The following is a 13,079-nucleotide window of genomic DNA, read 5'->3' as shown; positions in this document are numbered from 1 at the left end:
CTAAATGACTCCCTGTGTTTCATGGGGAAAGACTTCTGCAGGAGCCGGCTGGGTGTCAGGGGGTGTTTGTTATGTTATGTTATATTAATAGGTTTTCTAAAGCGCGCAGCTGCCCCAGCAAAGGGGCGTCCCGGCGCTGCCAAATCTGAAAAAAACAACAAACACACACAGCCCGACAAGGTCGTTGCGGGTGTAGCTAGGCCCATGAACTATATTGAAGGGTAAAGAAAGGTTTTAATGGCTTTTCGTAAAGCCAGCAGGTCCTCCATACCACGGATATGTACCGACAGAGAGTTCCACAGCTTGGCCGCCAGATACCGGAATGAGCGACCTCCTACCAGGCAGAGTTTGAACCGCGGGATAGACACCATGTGCTATCCCAGCGAGCGCAACTGTCGGTGGGGCACATATGGGGTCAGTAAATTACCCAGACACGCCGGGCTGCCAGATTTTAGAATCTTAAAAGATAGGCAAAGAGCTTTAAACTTGATCCGCTTATCAATCGGAAGCCAGTGCAGCCTTTGGATAATGGCTCCAACCGGGCACCAACGGGGGAGACCCCCAGAGTTCTGGCTGCAGAGTTTTGTACTCGTTGAAGTCGCCGTATCTCTGCTTTATTAGCCCCAGGAGCAGAGAGCTAGCATAGTCTGGGCGAGAGAGAATGGTAGACTGCACAATAAGCTGTCGTACCACTGGGTCAAAAAATTTCAAGAAAGGGTTAAGACCCCTTAGCAAACCTATGCAGGTTACAGCGACTCTCTTTGTATGGGTCTGGAAACCGAGCGTGGAATCCATCCAGACCCCCAGATTCTTTACCACTATTTTAGGCATAGGCATAGCACCAAGAGGCGCTGGCCACCAATGCTCATTCCAGAGGGCGGCATTCTTTCCCACCAGTAAAACCTCAGTTTTACTCGCATTTAGTTGTAAACAATTTCCTGCCATCCATTGAGCCACTGCTGTCATCCCGTCTCTGAATCTAGTGGCCGGTATAGATGGTGCCTCAGCTAAAGTGATAACAATCTGGGTGTCATCAGCATAGGACACCATCGTAAAGGTCCCATTTTTTTGCGACATCCGCCAAAGGTTGTACATAGAGATTAAACAACGACGGGCTCAATGCTGAGCCCTGTGGGACCCCCTGACCGATGGAATGGGATCGAGAAAGGAACGGAGGGGCCGACACATGGAAAGATCTCTCAGTCAGGAATGTTGTGATTAGTAGTGGTGTGAAAAAATGTTGGTGGTGAGAGTCTAGTAGTTGTAGAACCCTGGCAAAAACAAGTAGATAACAATGTAATTAAACCTGGTAAGTTATTGCTGGTCAACATGCTGTGCCACGTGTTATGTATGGGTTGACTAGCTTGGGCATGAGTTTTGTCTGTTGCGGGATAAATGCTAGAGATGTGAGATTACATGTTCACTCATTTATATGTGGCCTTGACGATTAAGTCTACCAGCAAAAAAAGAGGCACAGGACTGCATGAGCCTGCATGATAGGCTACTCAGTTAAGACACCTATAATAGGAGCATGACATGAGGTAAATGGAGGGTGAGGATCCAATAGGAAGTTAAATGTAATTGGCTGTAATTCACGTAGGAATGTGAAACAGACAGGGGAATGACAGCAAACAAAACAATGTGTCAGTGATAAGGTCTTTAGCAAACAAGGTATATATATATATATATTTTTTTTAAAGGGAAACAAAAATGAATGAAAGAAATTAAGCACTGACAAAGTCAATAGGCCTTGATTCCATTTTGAATACTAATTAAAACATTAAAGAGCCTACTGTAGTGAAAAAAATTGAAAAAAGGTTTTCTGTATGCGATGTATCTTTGAGACAACGGGTTTAATGTGTGATGATTCAGACTACTTTTAAGATGTAACATACTTTCTCTTGAATTGGAATACAAGCAGTTCATAGACAGTGGCATGATAACACCAAACAGCAATTGGCATGATGTGAAAAGGAATACTTCTTAAACAGAGGCAAAACCACTATGTATATCTTGAAGAATTGATAACACTGTAGAGCCAAACCAATAAATTAGGGCGTTGGTTAATTTTGAATTGCCAATATAATCAAGGGGTTGGTGTGCATGGGTTGGCTGTCAAAATAGAGTAACCACTAAGAAGGGGGCCCCTGAAGGCTGATAATAGACAGGTTGGACAGGGGAAACAACCACGGCAATAGAAAACAATCAACCTGTCTACATACAATTTTATAGGTGCCTAATGATGTCTCTCAATAGTCAGCAAAGAACTGTGCTATCAACCATGTTACTTTTTGTATGAAATATATACATTTTTATTTTCATTATTAACATTCATTGAAATAATCAATTTTAATACAACATATAAAAACGGTCCCACATTTCAACATTCATAATCAACGCTCATTCCAGAATTCATATATACGCACAGATTCATCCAGACATCAATCTCTAAGCAACAATAGCCATACAATACATTTACAGAGTGGTACAATATCGTGAATTCTCTTGGTTAAGAGATTGTAATTAAATCCGGAAGCACGAGGAGGTTCAACGTTAACGCGCGTTTCGGTGTCTAACCCAGAGTGGTACACACCTTCATCAGGGCAACCAGATGTGTATGTGGGACACAAGAGAGAAACCACCCTTAGATGAATACTCCGTAGCAGATAAGCAGAGCAAGCGACACTGTACTATATATAGTATATATGGGCTCTTAGGTTCCAACGGGCTAGGCGAGGTCCAGAGAAGGATATAATTCCCAAGAACTAAGGATACTGGGGGGAAAGGGTTTAGATATACTCTTAAGTTCCAAAAGGCTGGAGAGACTCTGGAGATGGGTATAAATCCCAATGATCAAAAGGCTCACCCACGCTTCGTCAATGCCAATATAGTTCAATCGACAGCCTACATCGATAGCGCAGCGGCTGGGGTTCCTCCAGGCAGCAAGCAGAGCAGGTGACTCCTGGGAATCGTCAAAAACTTAAGAGTATATCTATACCCTTTCCCCCCAGTATCCTTAGTTCTTGGGAATGATATCCTTCTCTGGACCTTGCCTAGCGCATTGGAACCTAGGAGCCCATATATACTTCCTCCTTACAGTATCCTTTCTAGAGCTAGCCATTATAAGTACAGTGTTACTTGCTCTGCTTATCTGCTACGGAGTATTCATCTAAAGGTGGTTTCTCTCTTGCGTCCCACATACACATCTGGTTGCCCTGATGAAGGTGTGACCCACTCTGGGTTAGACACCGAAACGCGCGTTGGCATTGAACCTCCTTGTGCTTCCGGATTTCATTACAATCTCTAAACCAAGAGAATGCACAATATTGTACCACTCGGTAAATGTATTGTATGGCTATTTTGGTTAGAGATTGATGTCTGGATGAATGTGTGCGTATGTATGAATTCTGGAATGAGTGTTGATTATGAATGTTGAAATGTGGGACCGTTTTTATATGTTGTATTAAAATTGATTAATTCAATGAATGTTAATAATGAAAATAAAAATGTATATATTTCATACAAAAAGTAGCATGTTTGTTTGTTAGCCCAGTTCTTTGCTGACTATTAAGTGACCTCATTAGGCACCTATAAAAATGTTTGTAGACAGGTTGATTGTTTTCTATTGCTGTCAAAATAGAGTGGACGGCATATTTTAGTGCTGTTTCAATTTTAAGCAGTGTATTTGGAGTCATAAATTCACCAGTGGAACAACAACAAACCACAGGACCATAGTTTGCTGTATTCCGTGGCATTTCCCTAGCACCAACATTGGTTCTGGTCCTGCCAATGGCATGGAGCATGTAGGAAAAAATAAAGAAGGAAACGAGGACAGAGAGTTTTGGACCACATGATACCTCCCTGTACCTCAGTGAATTCTGGAGTTCGTATGATAATAATTAAGAATATCTGTGATTGAGGAAAAAGCCCAAGTTTGTTTTGAGAAGGGCTTAAGTTCTGAAAACTCTAAACACATATGTGTATAAAAAAGGACAGCTGATGTAAGGCAGATCATTGTTACACCAGCATGGGTGTACTGCCACTGCACAGTAATCATGTATGGTAGAGAGAGGTGACTGACCATTCAGCTCTGGTGTAATGCAAACTGAAGGGGCCATTATCCACAATATGCTGAGAGGTCCTGATATTTCTGGCACACTGCATAACTGCTCACCCACTCCCCGAGGCACTCAGTTTTAATGACAACACGGAAAGCATGCTGCTAGTATCTGGGACCGTTGGGTGTAAGCATATTAGGGCTCTGGCTTGCTGTCAGCGTCGTGTGCTCTGTGGAGGGACTGCTAAGTACGGTCTCCTGAATAGATGCGCTTCTCCCTGCTCCGTGGGGGGTGGGGGCTTTACACAAGTAAATATTAATAGGCAGCAAGTTTAGCAAACCTTTCACTAACAAATAAATATCTGCAGTTAGTGAAGATCTATGTCTGTTACAGATGACAATGGCATTTCGTTTTAAATGTAATGCCTGTGGGCAAGTGACACGGTTTCCAGGGGAAAATAATCATCATTTGCATTAAGTAAAACTAATGATACTCTGCTTACAAAGATCAAACATTTTACTTAAATAACGGTCTGGCCTGTAAGAAGGCAATGTCAGCCGGCACAGGCAAAGGAATAGTATGTTAAAGCTTAAGATGTTATTAAACTAAAAGGTTATAAGGAAAAGTGCACCTAATAGTGAATTTAAAAATGTCGTTTCGACGGGGGAACAGTCAGACGAAAATCCGCTGGATTGAACCCGATACTCTGCCTTTCTGTGGCAGCACGTGCCTAAATTAGTTCTCCATTTTGTGGTAGCCCTCAGAGAGCAGCTCCCATTGAGAGGTGAACAAAGGCCACGACCCCTAGGTCAGAGTGTAATACAGGAAGCATGACCTCCTCTTTGTTCGGGGCAGTGCTGTTTACATTGCTTAAGTAAAGATCACCAATACATTAGGCAAAGAGGATTAGACAGGTTACACCCCCAGGGGTACGTTTTATGAAGCGGCAATTCCCCCTAGAGCGCCAACATGGCCATGACGGTGGACTAACAGATTTACGTCGAGTCAAAGATGCCTACGTATCGGACACGTCGCGAGCCTGGCCGCCCGTGCTGACGCTTGTTTACAGCAGGGAGAGGCATAGTTTGGTGTGATGCATGAATAATGCTACGTGCTGCTTTTTGAGCCTTTCAGAGCCAGCTCCACAGGTGAAATAAGTTTTCCGCTTTAGGTAATAAATACCGCGCTGCTGAGGAGCGAGGTTACTTCCAGAAGGCACCGGTAGCTTAATGCAGATAGTGGGATCCTGTATGGAGAATCTATTTGTGTTGAATGGACCTGTTGTGTTTTTTCCATAGCCCAATTTATCAGTCAAGAAGTAAGCATGCCTGCGTCACACCCCACAGGTGTATATATATATATATATTTTTTTTTATATATCATTTTAGGAAATGTTGGTGCTACCCTGAAATGTAGCTCCGAATAGGTTTTAATTTTTAAATTCAACTCTTTTAAAAAAAAGTGACACGTTAACGCACCTTCTGCTGAATTCGGATGTATTTTTCAATACAACTGTTATTTTCAACACCATTTCAATCCAGAACAGCGTTCACTTGTCGCAAATTCAACTTGATTAGAATACATTTTTCAAATGCCAGTTTCATTCGGCCGGTTAACGGTAAATCTTGCGTCAGTATTGACTTTGGAAATGTAGTGGTAGCAATTAACTCGTATTGTGTACAAGTCACCTTGGTACAATCAGGCAATGACTTTCAATTCATCTGCTCTTGAAATTCAAAGCTTTGTGTCTACTACTGGTTAACGGTGATCAGGAATATTGTCATCCATATCACCTGCCACCTCTCCACCCATTGAAAGATGGGGAGCGAGTGCTCCCCTACAGAGCTGAAAATCGGTTAGCCACAAACAGATACTTCTTTCATCCAACAAACAGCCGGAACTGCCCACTGTAGCTTTTAAGGGGGAGAGCAATGGTTTGGTGAATGAGGCTCGAAGACGCCTTTTCTTTAGACAAATAAAAGCATGTGGGGACCTCGTCCACGTGGAAAGCACATGAAAGCATTCACTGTCTAGTAAAACGCTCCGTGCTGGCCTATCGCGCTGATTTAATGGAGACATTGGAATAAAATGACATGCCCGAGGTTTCACTGAACGCCATAGAGGTGTTGCGTACTGGACTTAGAAGACAGAGTCATAAAACCTTACTCAATCACTCCTCTTTCCAAACACGCATTCGGGCTCAATAACAGCTGGGGGAAATAAATATATGCAATTTAATAACATTAAGCAACCATATAAATGGATTGTAACCCTTGTGATGCATAATTTAACTGTCTTAGTATTTATTGGCAAGTAACATCAGCATGAAAATGAGTCACTGAAAGTATGGATCGAAGCCAAACAGCAGCTTATTTTTCAAATATTGACTGTTGCAGACACGAACCTACTCGAATAATGGGATCCAGAGTGCAGTCTTTAATCCGAGATTCTGCTTCCTTTATTTAGAAAGACAATCTGAGTCCTGCAGTGGAAGAGGTGAGGATTAGCTACCGCCAACTTTATATATATTAAATGATACATTTGCAGCTGGCCTGAGGATGTGCATGCTTCTCTAATATCACACAGGTAGCTCTTCTTGCATATTCTATTCGTGCAGTAGACAGTTGCAGCATACCAGGCACAGCTTCTTGCATATTCTATTCGTGCAGTAGAGAGTTGCAGCACACCACAGGCACAGCTTCACTGCATTAAAGTGCATGCATTTGAACCTTTTTAACTGTCAAGGGCATGAAGACTTTTCAGGGAAGTGTATGTGTAAGACACATTAAAAATGGGTGAAAGTACAATAAAGTATGTGAATTGTTATTGGCCACAATCTGTGTCATTTTGCAAGCGTGCATATGGCTGTACACGTATCTCCTACACATAATTCCCCGTCATGTGATCTTCTTGTAAACATGCAATCTATCATTTGTCGGGAGCTCTCTAAATCACCATAGCTCATGTCTAGGCGAGTGGAACAGGGGCGGTGAATCAGATATGCACTTTGCATAGATCCATTCCAGATACATTTTAGAATTGCCATGCTACAAAGAGCACTGTAAAAGCACTTAGCACTGCACAGTTGCCATCCAAGGGCAGGTATATCCCACAGCAACTTGAAGTACAGCACATTGTAGGCCAGCAGCTGTTTCAGATGTGTTTTTTTCAGAGTGATATAGATAGAATAATGCACATGGAGGGCAGATCAGTCTTTTAGGCAAAAATAATAGGAGGTTACACCGAGACACATAATAGACTCAAATGGAAAGAACATATTACGTCTATATTTAAACAGAAAAAGACAAGACAAAAAGGAGATGCTGTTGTACTTCACTCCCATGATTTCAGTGTTGAAGTTCAATTGTATTCTATATCTAGATGTTGGAATCTAATTCAATTTCATACGGGCGTGCCATTGCTGAAACATAAACTCAACACAGTGTAGACACAACCCTAGGAAAATGAGACACCTATATAAACCTATTGAGCCATGAAAATGAAATTGTAGTGGCACAAAGCTATACATTTTACTATGAAGCTAATATGAGCTGTGGAGTACAAACCTCTGCAATGCTGGGAGAAGATACTTTCTCCCCTGTCAGAACTGTGCATTCTTGTTAGGAGCCTGCACTAAGCACGATTCTTGCAGGAGATATGTGTCAGGTGCAAATTTTGATGCAACTCTTTAGATAATAAAATGCACCCCTGCCTCAGCATGCACATTTTGGTCGTGTGCAACACATTCATTTCTTCCCGAAAAGTGCCCAGGCAATGCAATTTGTGTACATTCAACTATTGTTTTGCACAAAATTTGTTTTGCACTCGCGCAGATCGGGAAACAAACTTTATGAATGTGGCCGAAGGCCTTTCATTTGTTGACCTTCCAGTAGTGGTGACCTCGGCGTGCTCAATAGAATGAAACAAACACATACAACATTATTTAATTGAAGTATGTCGCGAAGAAAACAATGAGCTTGTCATTAGCTAGTCTAGGACTCCTTATTTTGCTCCTGAGGCTCTCTGAAATGGGAATGTGGGAGTGGCACATAGATAACAAAAACCAGACATCTTAAGCTTTCTTTTGTCAACTTTCTGAAACATCTTTGAATATTTGAACATTTTTCAACTGCAAACGGCATGACCAGAGTCAGAACATTTTCCTCCTAATTCAGCAGAATGTTCTCTTTGTTATAAAATAATTCTCTAAATAACAGACAAACATATATGCATTTCAGACACTCAACTATGTTATATTAGCAGGTATGTTTTAGTACACGGTTATGGAAAAAATCTTTGATTTCTTATTCACTTTACTAGGGAGGAGGTTGACACTGCTCATACTTTTCATGGCTGTTGGGATGTTAAATCTGGTTTAGTTACTAATGAGTTCAGTTCTGTGATTTGGTAATAGAAATATTTGTATAGAATCATATTCAGTTTTAGATTTAGGACACATTTTAGCATTTTTTTAAAAGATGTATTCAATTTGTGAAGGATTCTTGGATTATTATGGATTACTACAGTAGTTTTACATTTACAGACATATTTTTCTAACAAGAGCACGACTTACTGAATCTACCAAGAACCAGTTGTTTCTCTTCTTCCATGTCTATTTGGTCATATTCCTGATTTTAAAACAGAGAATACAAATTATTTGAGAAATCCTATCCAAAAATATAGAAGTAAATGTGACACATTTCAATTATGAATGGTCAGGGCGAAAGTGTCTAAAAATACAAAAAGTTAAAATTATTATCTTATACATTTACAGTTAGTGAAAAAAGCCTAGTGATAATTTTAAAGCAATCACTCCAAAACAAACTCGGGTAAATCTAAAATATGCAGCTAAGTTACTGTCTAATTTCTGCAAACTAAATGCAAGTATTCTCCCGTGACTTTTTTAGTGACCCATATTATTTCCCTCCGGTAGTGCCTGCTGGGAAGGTAGCAGTGCTCTGGTGCAGATAACTATTTATATTCCGGCAGAGCTATATTGATTTAATAACATATATGGCTGCAAATCTTTCCAACGTTCAATGGGATGAAAGGCCTCACATTTAAAAAATGCTATGCTTAGCACTTGAAGTCGTGCAGTACCACAGTGCAGAGCTCAGAGCTCTACAGCTTTCTACCGCTCCACGTTGACAAAGAGTGACACACCCAGTGCTAAAACATGTTTTGTAAGACGGTGGGAGTTGTTTCAACCCTATGTTTACAAAGAGTTTTTTCAATGTTTTTTATAAATGAATGCTTGTGTTTATTGCATGCATTAAAACTCTAGTGTTCGGTATCTATTCTACACATTTTATTTGGTTTTCATCACAGCCTTTGTACTTTAAGTTATGCCGCCTTTTTACCATCAAGAGCCCTCAGAATGACAACTGCTGTTTTTAGCTCTGTTCCTTCTGAAACTTTCTATATATCCTACTCTTCATAAATATATATATATAATCAGCATTTACAACGCGGTGGGAACCACGCATACCTTTACAACGCAGGCTTTACAACGCCTGCATTCTTACCATGCATGCTTTTACCACGCATATTTTTACAATAAATATGCCTTTACCACGCATACCTTTACAGCGAAAATGTACGTATTTTGCAGGTACGTGTGTATATATATATATATATATATAAATATATATATATGTATATTCCTGTGATTCCCTCGCCTTCTTCCTCGGCAAAAGTCACGGCACCACAGTAGGGTAAGTTTCAATTTATATTTATTAATACACCATGTGCAAATGTGCAAGAATTAGGACGGCCTACGCGTTTCGGCTACCATTAGCCTTCGACTGGACCATAGAGTCCCCCCATGTCTAGACTGTATTTAAAATGCTAAGTGCATTTCCCTTGTTTGTGTTACAGCTCTTTTTAAACTTTTTAAAAACTTTGTTTTATAAAAATCACTAGACTGTTAACCTCAGCACAGTTCCATGGCAAGAATTTGTAGCCATTTTACCTTTTTCATTGTAAAGTACATCAAAGAGCATATATATAATATGATGTCAGGATTTTGTGCAAAACACCTTCATAAAGTATGCAAGTCATCATTGATTACATTCAATTGCTTTACATCCAACTTATGATAAGCGTATTCAGGTACTATATATACATGTTTTTCGAATTTACATTGTTGGTGATAAGTCGCCACATATTGATTTTTGCGATGTTCAACATCCATTTTTTGTCTCTCTTCAGTAATACCCTAAAATGGTATGTCACTCCTGCCAATTTATCAATTATAAATGTTTGTAAAGTATATTTCAAAACGACACATTTGACATTGACCTCTTAATTATGGAGCATTGTAGGATGAGAGAACATTCTGCTTGTACCTCTATTTGCAGTCGTATGAAAATGAAAGCAATCTCAAATCAATGATGACACTGATATGATTGTTCCACCCATTACCCAAAATTGTAAGTTCTTACTTCATCTCCCAGTGTCCAAATATCCCTCATTCACATTGATCATGTTCAGTACCTGCATATAGTCTGGTTTTCAAGATGAACATTTCATACAGTTCTCTGTGAAGTACATATCCGGATATGTCTATCAAACCCAACAATTTAATTCTTGATGTTGATGTACATGATCTTCCATACTTCCAATTTGTAAGTCCTGGGAGTATATGTTAGGTGTCTATCTACAAAAGGGTTTTGTTTATCAAATTCTTGTTGCACCTTGTTCTTGATATCTTTTTTATTTCTTTACATGATTTTGCTAGTTTCTTTATCATTAAAATGTGTACAATGTCTTGATTAAGTCAAAAGAGTCACTGAATTATATTTACAGAAATTGTCAGTTCAACCAGAAGGGAATCATTAAATGATGTTATGTGTTCCTCCAGATCTGATCAGATACAGTTATTTGTGGCTTTTCGGTAATCATAGATGTACAAATAATTCCGCATCCAGATTGTGTCCATGTGGATGTTCAGTTCCCATCGCTAATATGAATCTTGATTCCATTTTGCGCAATTTGAGCGTTCGGTCACCGCCTCTTTCCGCAGGTTTCACAATTTTGATTCCAGCATATCTCAATTGGCTATAGTCACTTTGATGGTATTCGTAAAAATGCTTCGCCATTGGATAATTCGGGTCTTTGTTCTTTATTGCACGCAAATGTTGCCAGATTCTTAACTTCAGTTTGTTAATTGTGCTACCCACGTAGTATTTTTTACACAGACACATTAATCTGTAGATCACATATTTTGACTCACACGTTATATGATCCTGGATCTTCTCTATTTTGCCATTCTGTAATTCGTAGCTGGTTATGTTGAAGCCATGTTCGCATGCTCGACATTTCGCACATTTCCAGAATCCTGGTGTGTTTAACCATGAGTTCTTCTTTGGTTCTCCTATTTCTAAATGGCTCTGGGTTAAGATGTCTATTGCACACAGAGATCACCCATGAAGAGGAAAGCATTGTGTTGTGAACAGTAAGTTAACATGTCTATTAACATGGCAGTATGTTCCAAAAAGTTAATTGGTCGTAGCTGTAGGAATTGTTCCACAGCTTTTATTCCATCCTCATGCCTTATTGAGGTATAGAGTGAAGAGACATCAATCGTTGCCATTAGCAACCCTGTTTTTCATTCGATTGTACTGATTTTGTTCAGAAAATTCATGGTATCTCTTAGATACGAAGATAAGCCAGTCACTTAATTCATCAGAAAGATATCCACAAATCTAGATGTCGTTTCTAGAAGTGATCCTATAGAGCTAACTATTGGTCTTCCAGGAGGTTTGTGAATTGCCTTATGGACTTTCGGTAGAAAGTAAATATTCGCTTTAATGGGGTGATCTGTTTTTAAAACAGGGTATTCATCAAAATCAATTAAGCCCCTTTCCTTTCATCCAAGTAACATTGAATAGTATTCGTTGGTCCAAGTTTCCATAGGGTCTTGTTGAAGAATCTCATAATGATCTTTATTTCCAAGTTGTCTTTTGTCTTCTTCTATGTAGTCAGACATATTCTGAACCACAATATTTCCTCCTTTGTCGGAGCCTTTTATGATATTTTTTGACTCATTTCTCAGCTCTGTCATCGCTTTATATTCCCCTGGTGTCAAATTCCAATTCATATTTCCTTTCTGATGTTCTTGATGTTGACTCACTGGATATTGTGTTATTTTCATCCACCATAATCTCATGGAACAAGTCCACTTCGTTCCCTGGTGGTAGTTGTGGACAGAAACTGGATTGTTTGTTAAGTCTGCTTCCTCCTCCTTTATTTGTGGCTATCTCCATGCTGTTACAAAGATCAATGTCCATCGCGAGGCTGTGTTGGCTGTCCCCTATATCTGATATCTCCTCTTCTCCTAGTGATATCAGTGTTCTCATAGCAGGTAAATCCTTTTAAACAATAGTGGATAGGTTGATATTTTCAATATTGGAACCACTTGGTTGAGATTTTTTCTCAGCAAAGTATTTTTTAAGTGTCACTTTTCGAAAACATTTATAGAGGTCAATCCGGGCATTTGATATATCCGTATCTTTATTGGGGCAATAGGACAATCCTCTGTTAAGTAACTTGAGATGTGTTACATTTAGTATTTTATTCGTGATGTTAATCACTAGATTGTTTTTGAGGAGGGTTTTTTTCTTTTTCATGATTACTTTTCCTTTCCTCTTCCTCTTTTTGGTTTTGCTCCCTCTTCTGCTCCTTCTGGTGTTGTTTTGGACTGCCCCCTTCCCCACGTAGATACCATGCCTCTTCTTTTTTGTCGTGTTATCATTTGTGCTAGTCGAATCTCCCCGTGAAAATCCAAAGGAGTTATATTGGTTTCTTCATCGGCAGAGCTGACTTCCGAACTATTCACAATGTTTGATGTCACAGTTCCTGCACATTTGTCCATGACAACTCTATTGCGTAGAGTGTCATACTTCCGGGCAAATGTGTAAATGCAGCCATTTGCGTTTTCCTTCCTATCCCGGGTGAATTTATTCGCTTTCCTTTTTTCTACCTCTGTTTCATGTTTGTTTATTTTCTTCTCCATGTTCT

At 39.8% G+C, this 13,079-nt stretch overlaps 1 protein-coding gene across 11 annotated transcripts in view; it reads left to right on the top strand.

The window, feature by feature from the left end:
• Positions 1 to 13,079, top strand: part of LOC144810903 (uncharacterized) — a 283,608-nt gene that overhangs the window by 255,665 nt on the left and 14,864 nt on the right. For 5 of the 11 annotated variants that reach the window (XR_013606888.1, XR_013606890.1, XR_013606887.1 and 2 more), the window contains 2 exons: positions 6,455 to 6,554; positions 9,670 to 9,772. The exons of 2 other annotated variants lie outside the window; for them this stretch is intronic. Coding sequence is in view for 1 of the 9 variants with exons in the window: in XM_078673822.1 (XP_078529948.1) it covers positions 6,455 to 6,554 (100 nt within the window). In the remaining 8 variants the exon portion in view is untranslated. The remainder of the gene's footprint in view (positions 1 to 6,454; positions 6,555 to 9,669; positions 9,773 to 13,079) is intronic. 4 more of the 11 variants (XR_013606892.1, XR_013606886.1, XR_013606889.1 and 1 more) reach the window with 3 other exon arrangements.

The sequence above is a fragment of the Lissotriton helveticus genome, chromosome 1_1 (genome assembly GCF_964261635.1).
Source record: "Lissotriton helveticus chromosome 1_1, aLisHel1.1, whole genome shotgun sequence".
Lineage (NCBI taxonomy): Eukaryota > Metazoa > Chordata > Amphibia > Caudata > Salamandridae > Lissotriton > Lissotriton helveticus.
This window is presented reverse-complemented; position numbering and strand designations above follow the sequence as displayed.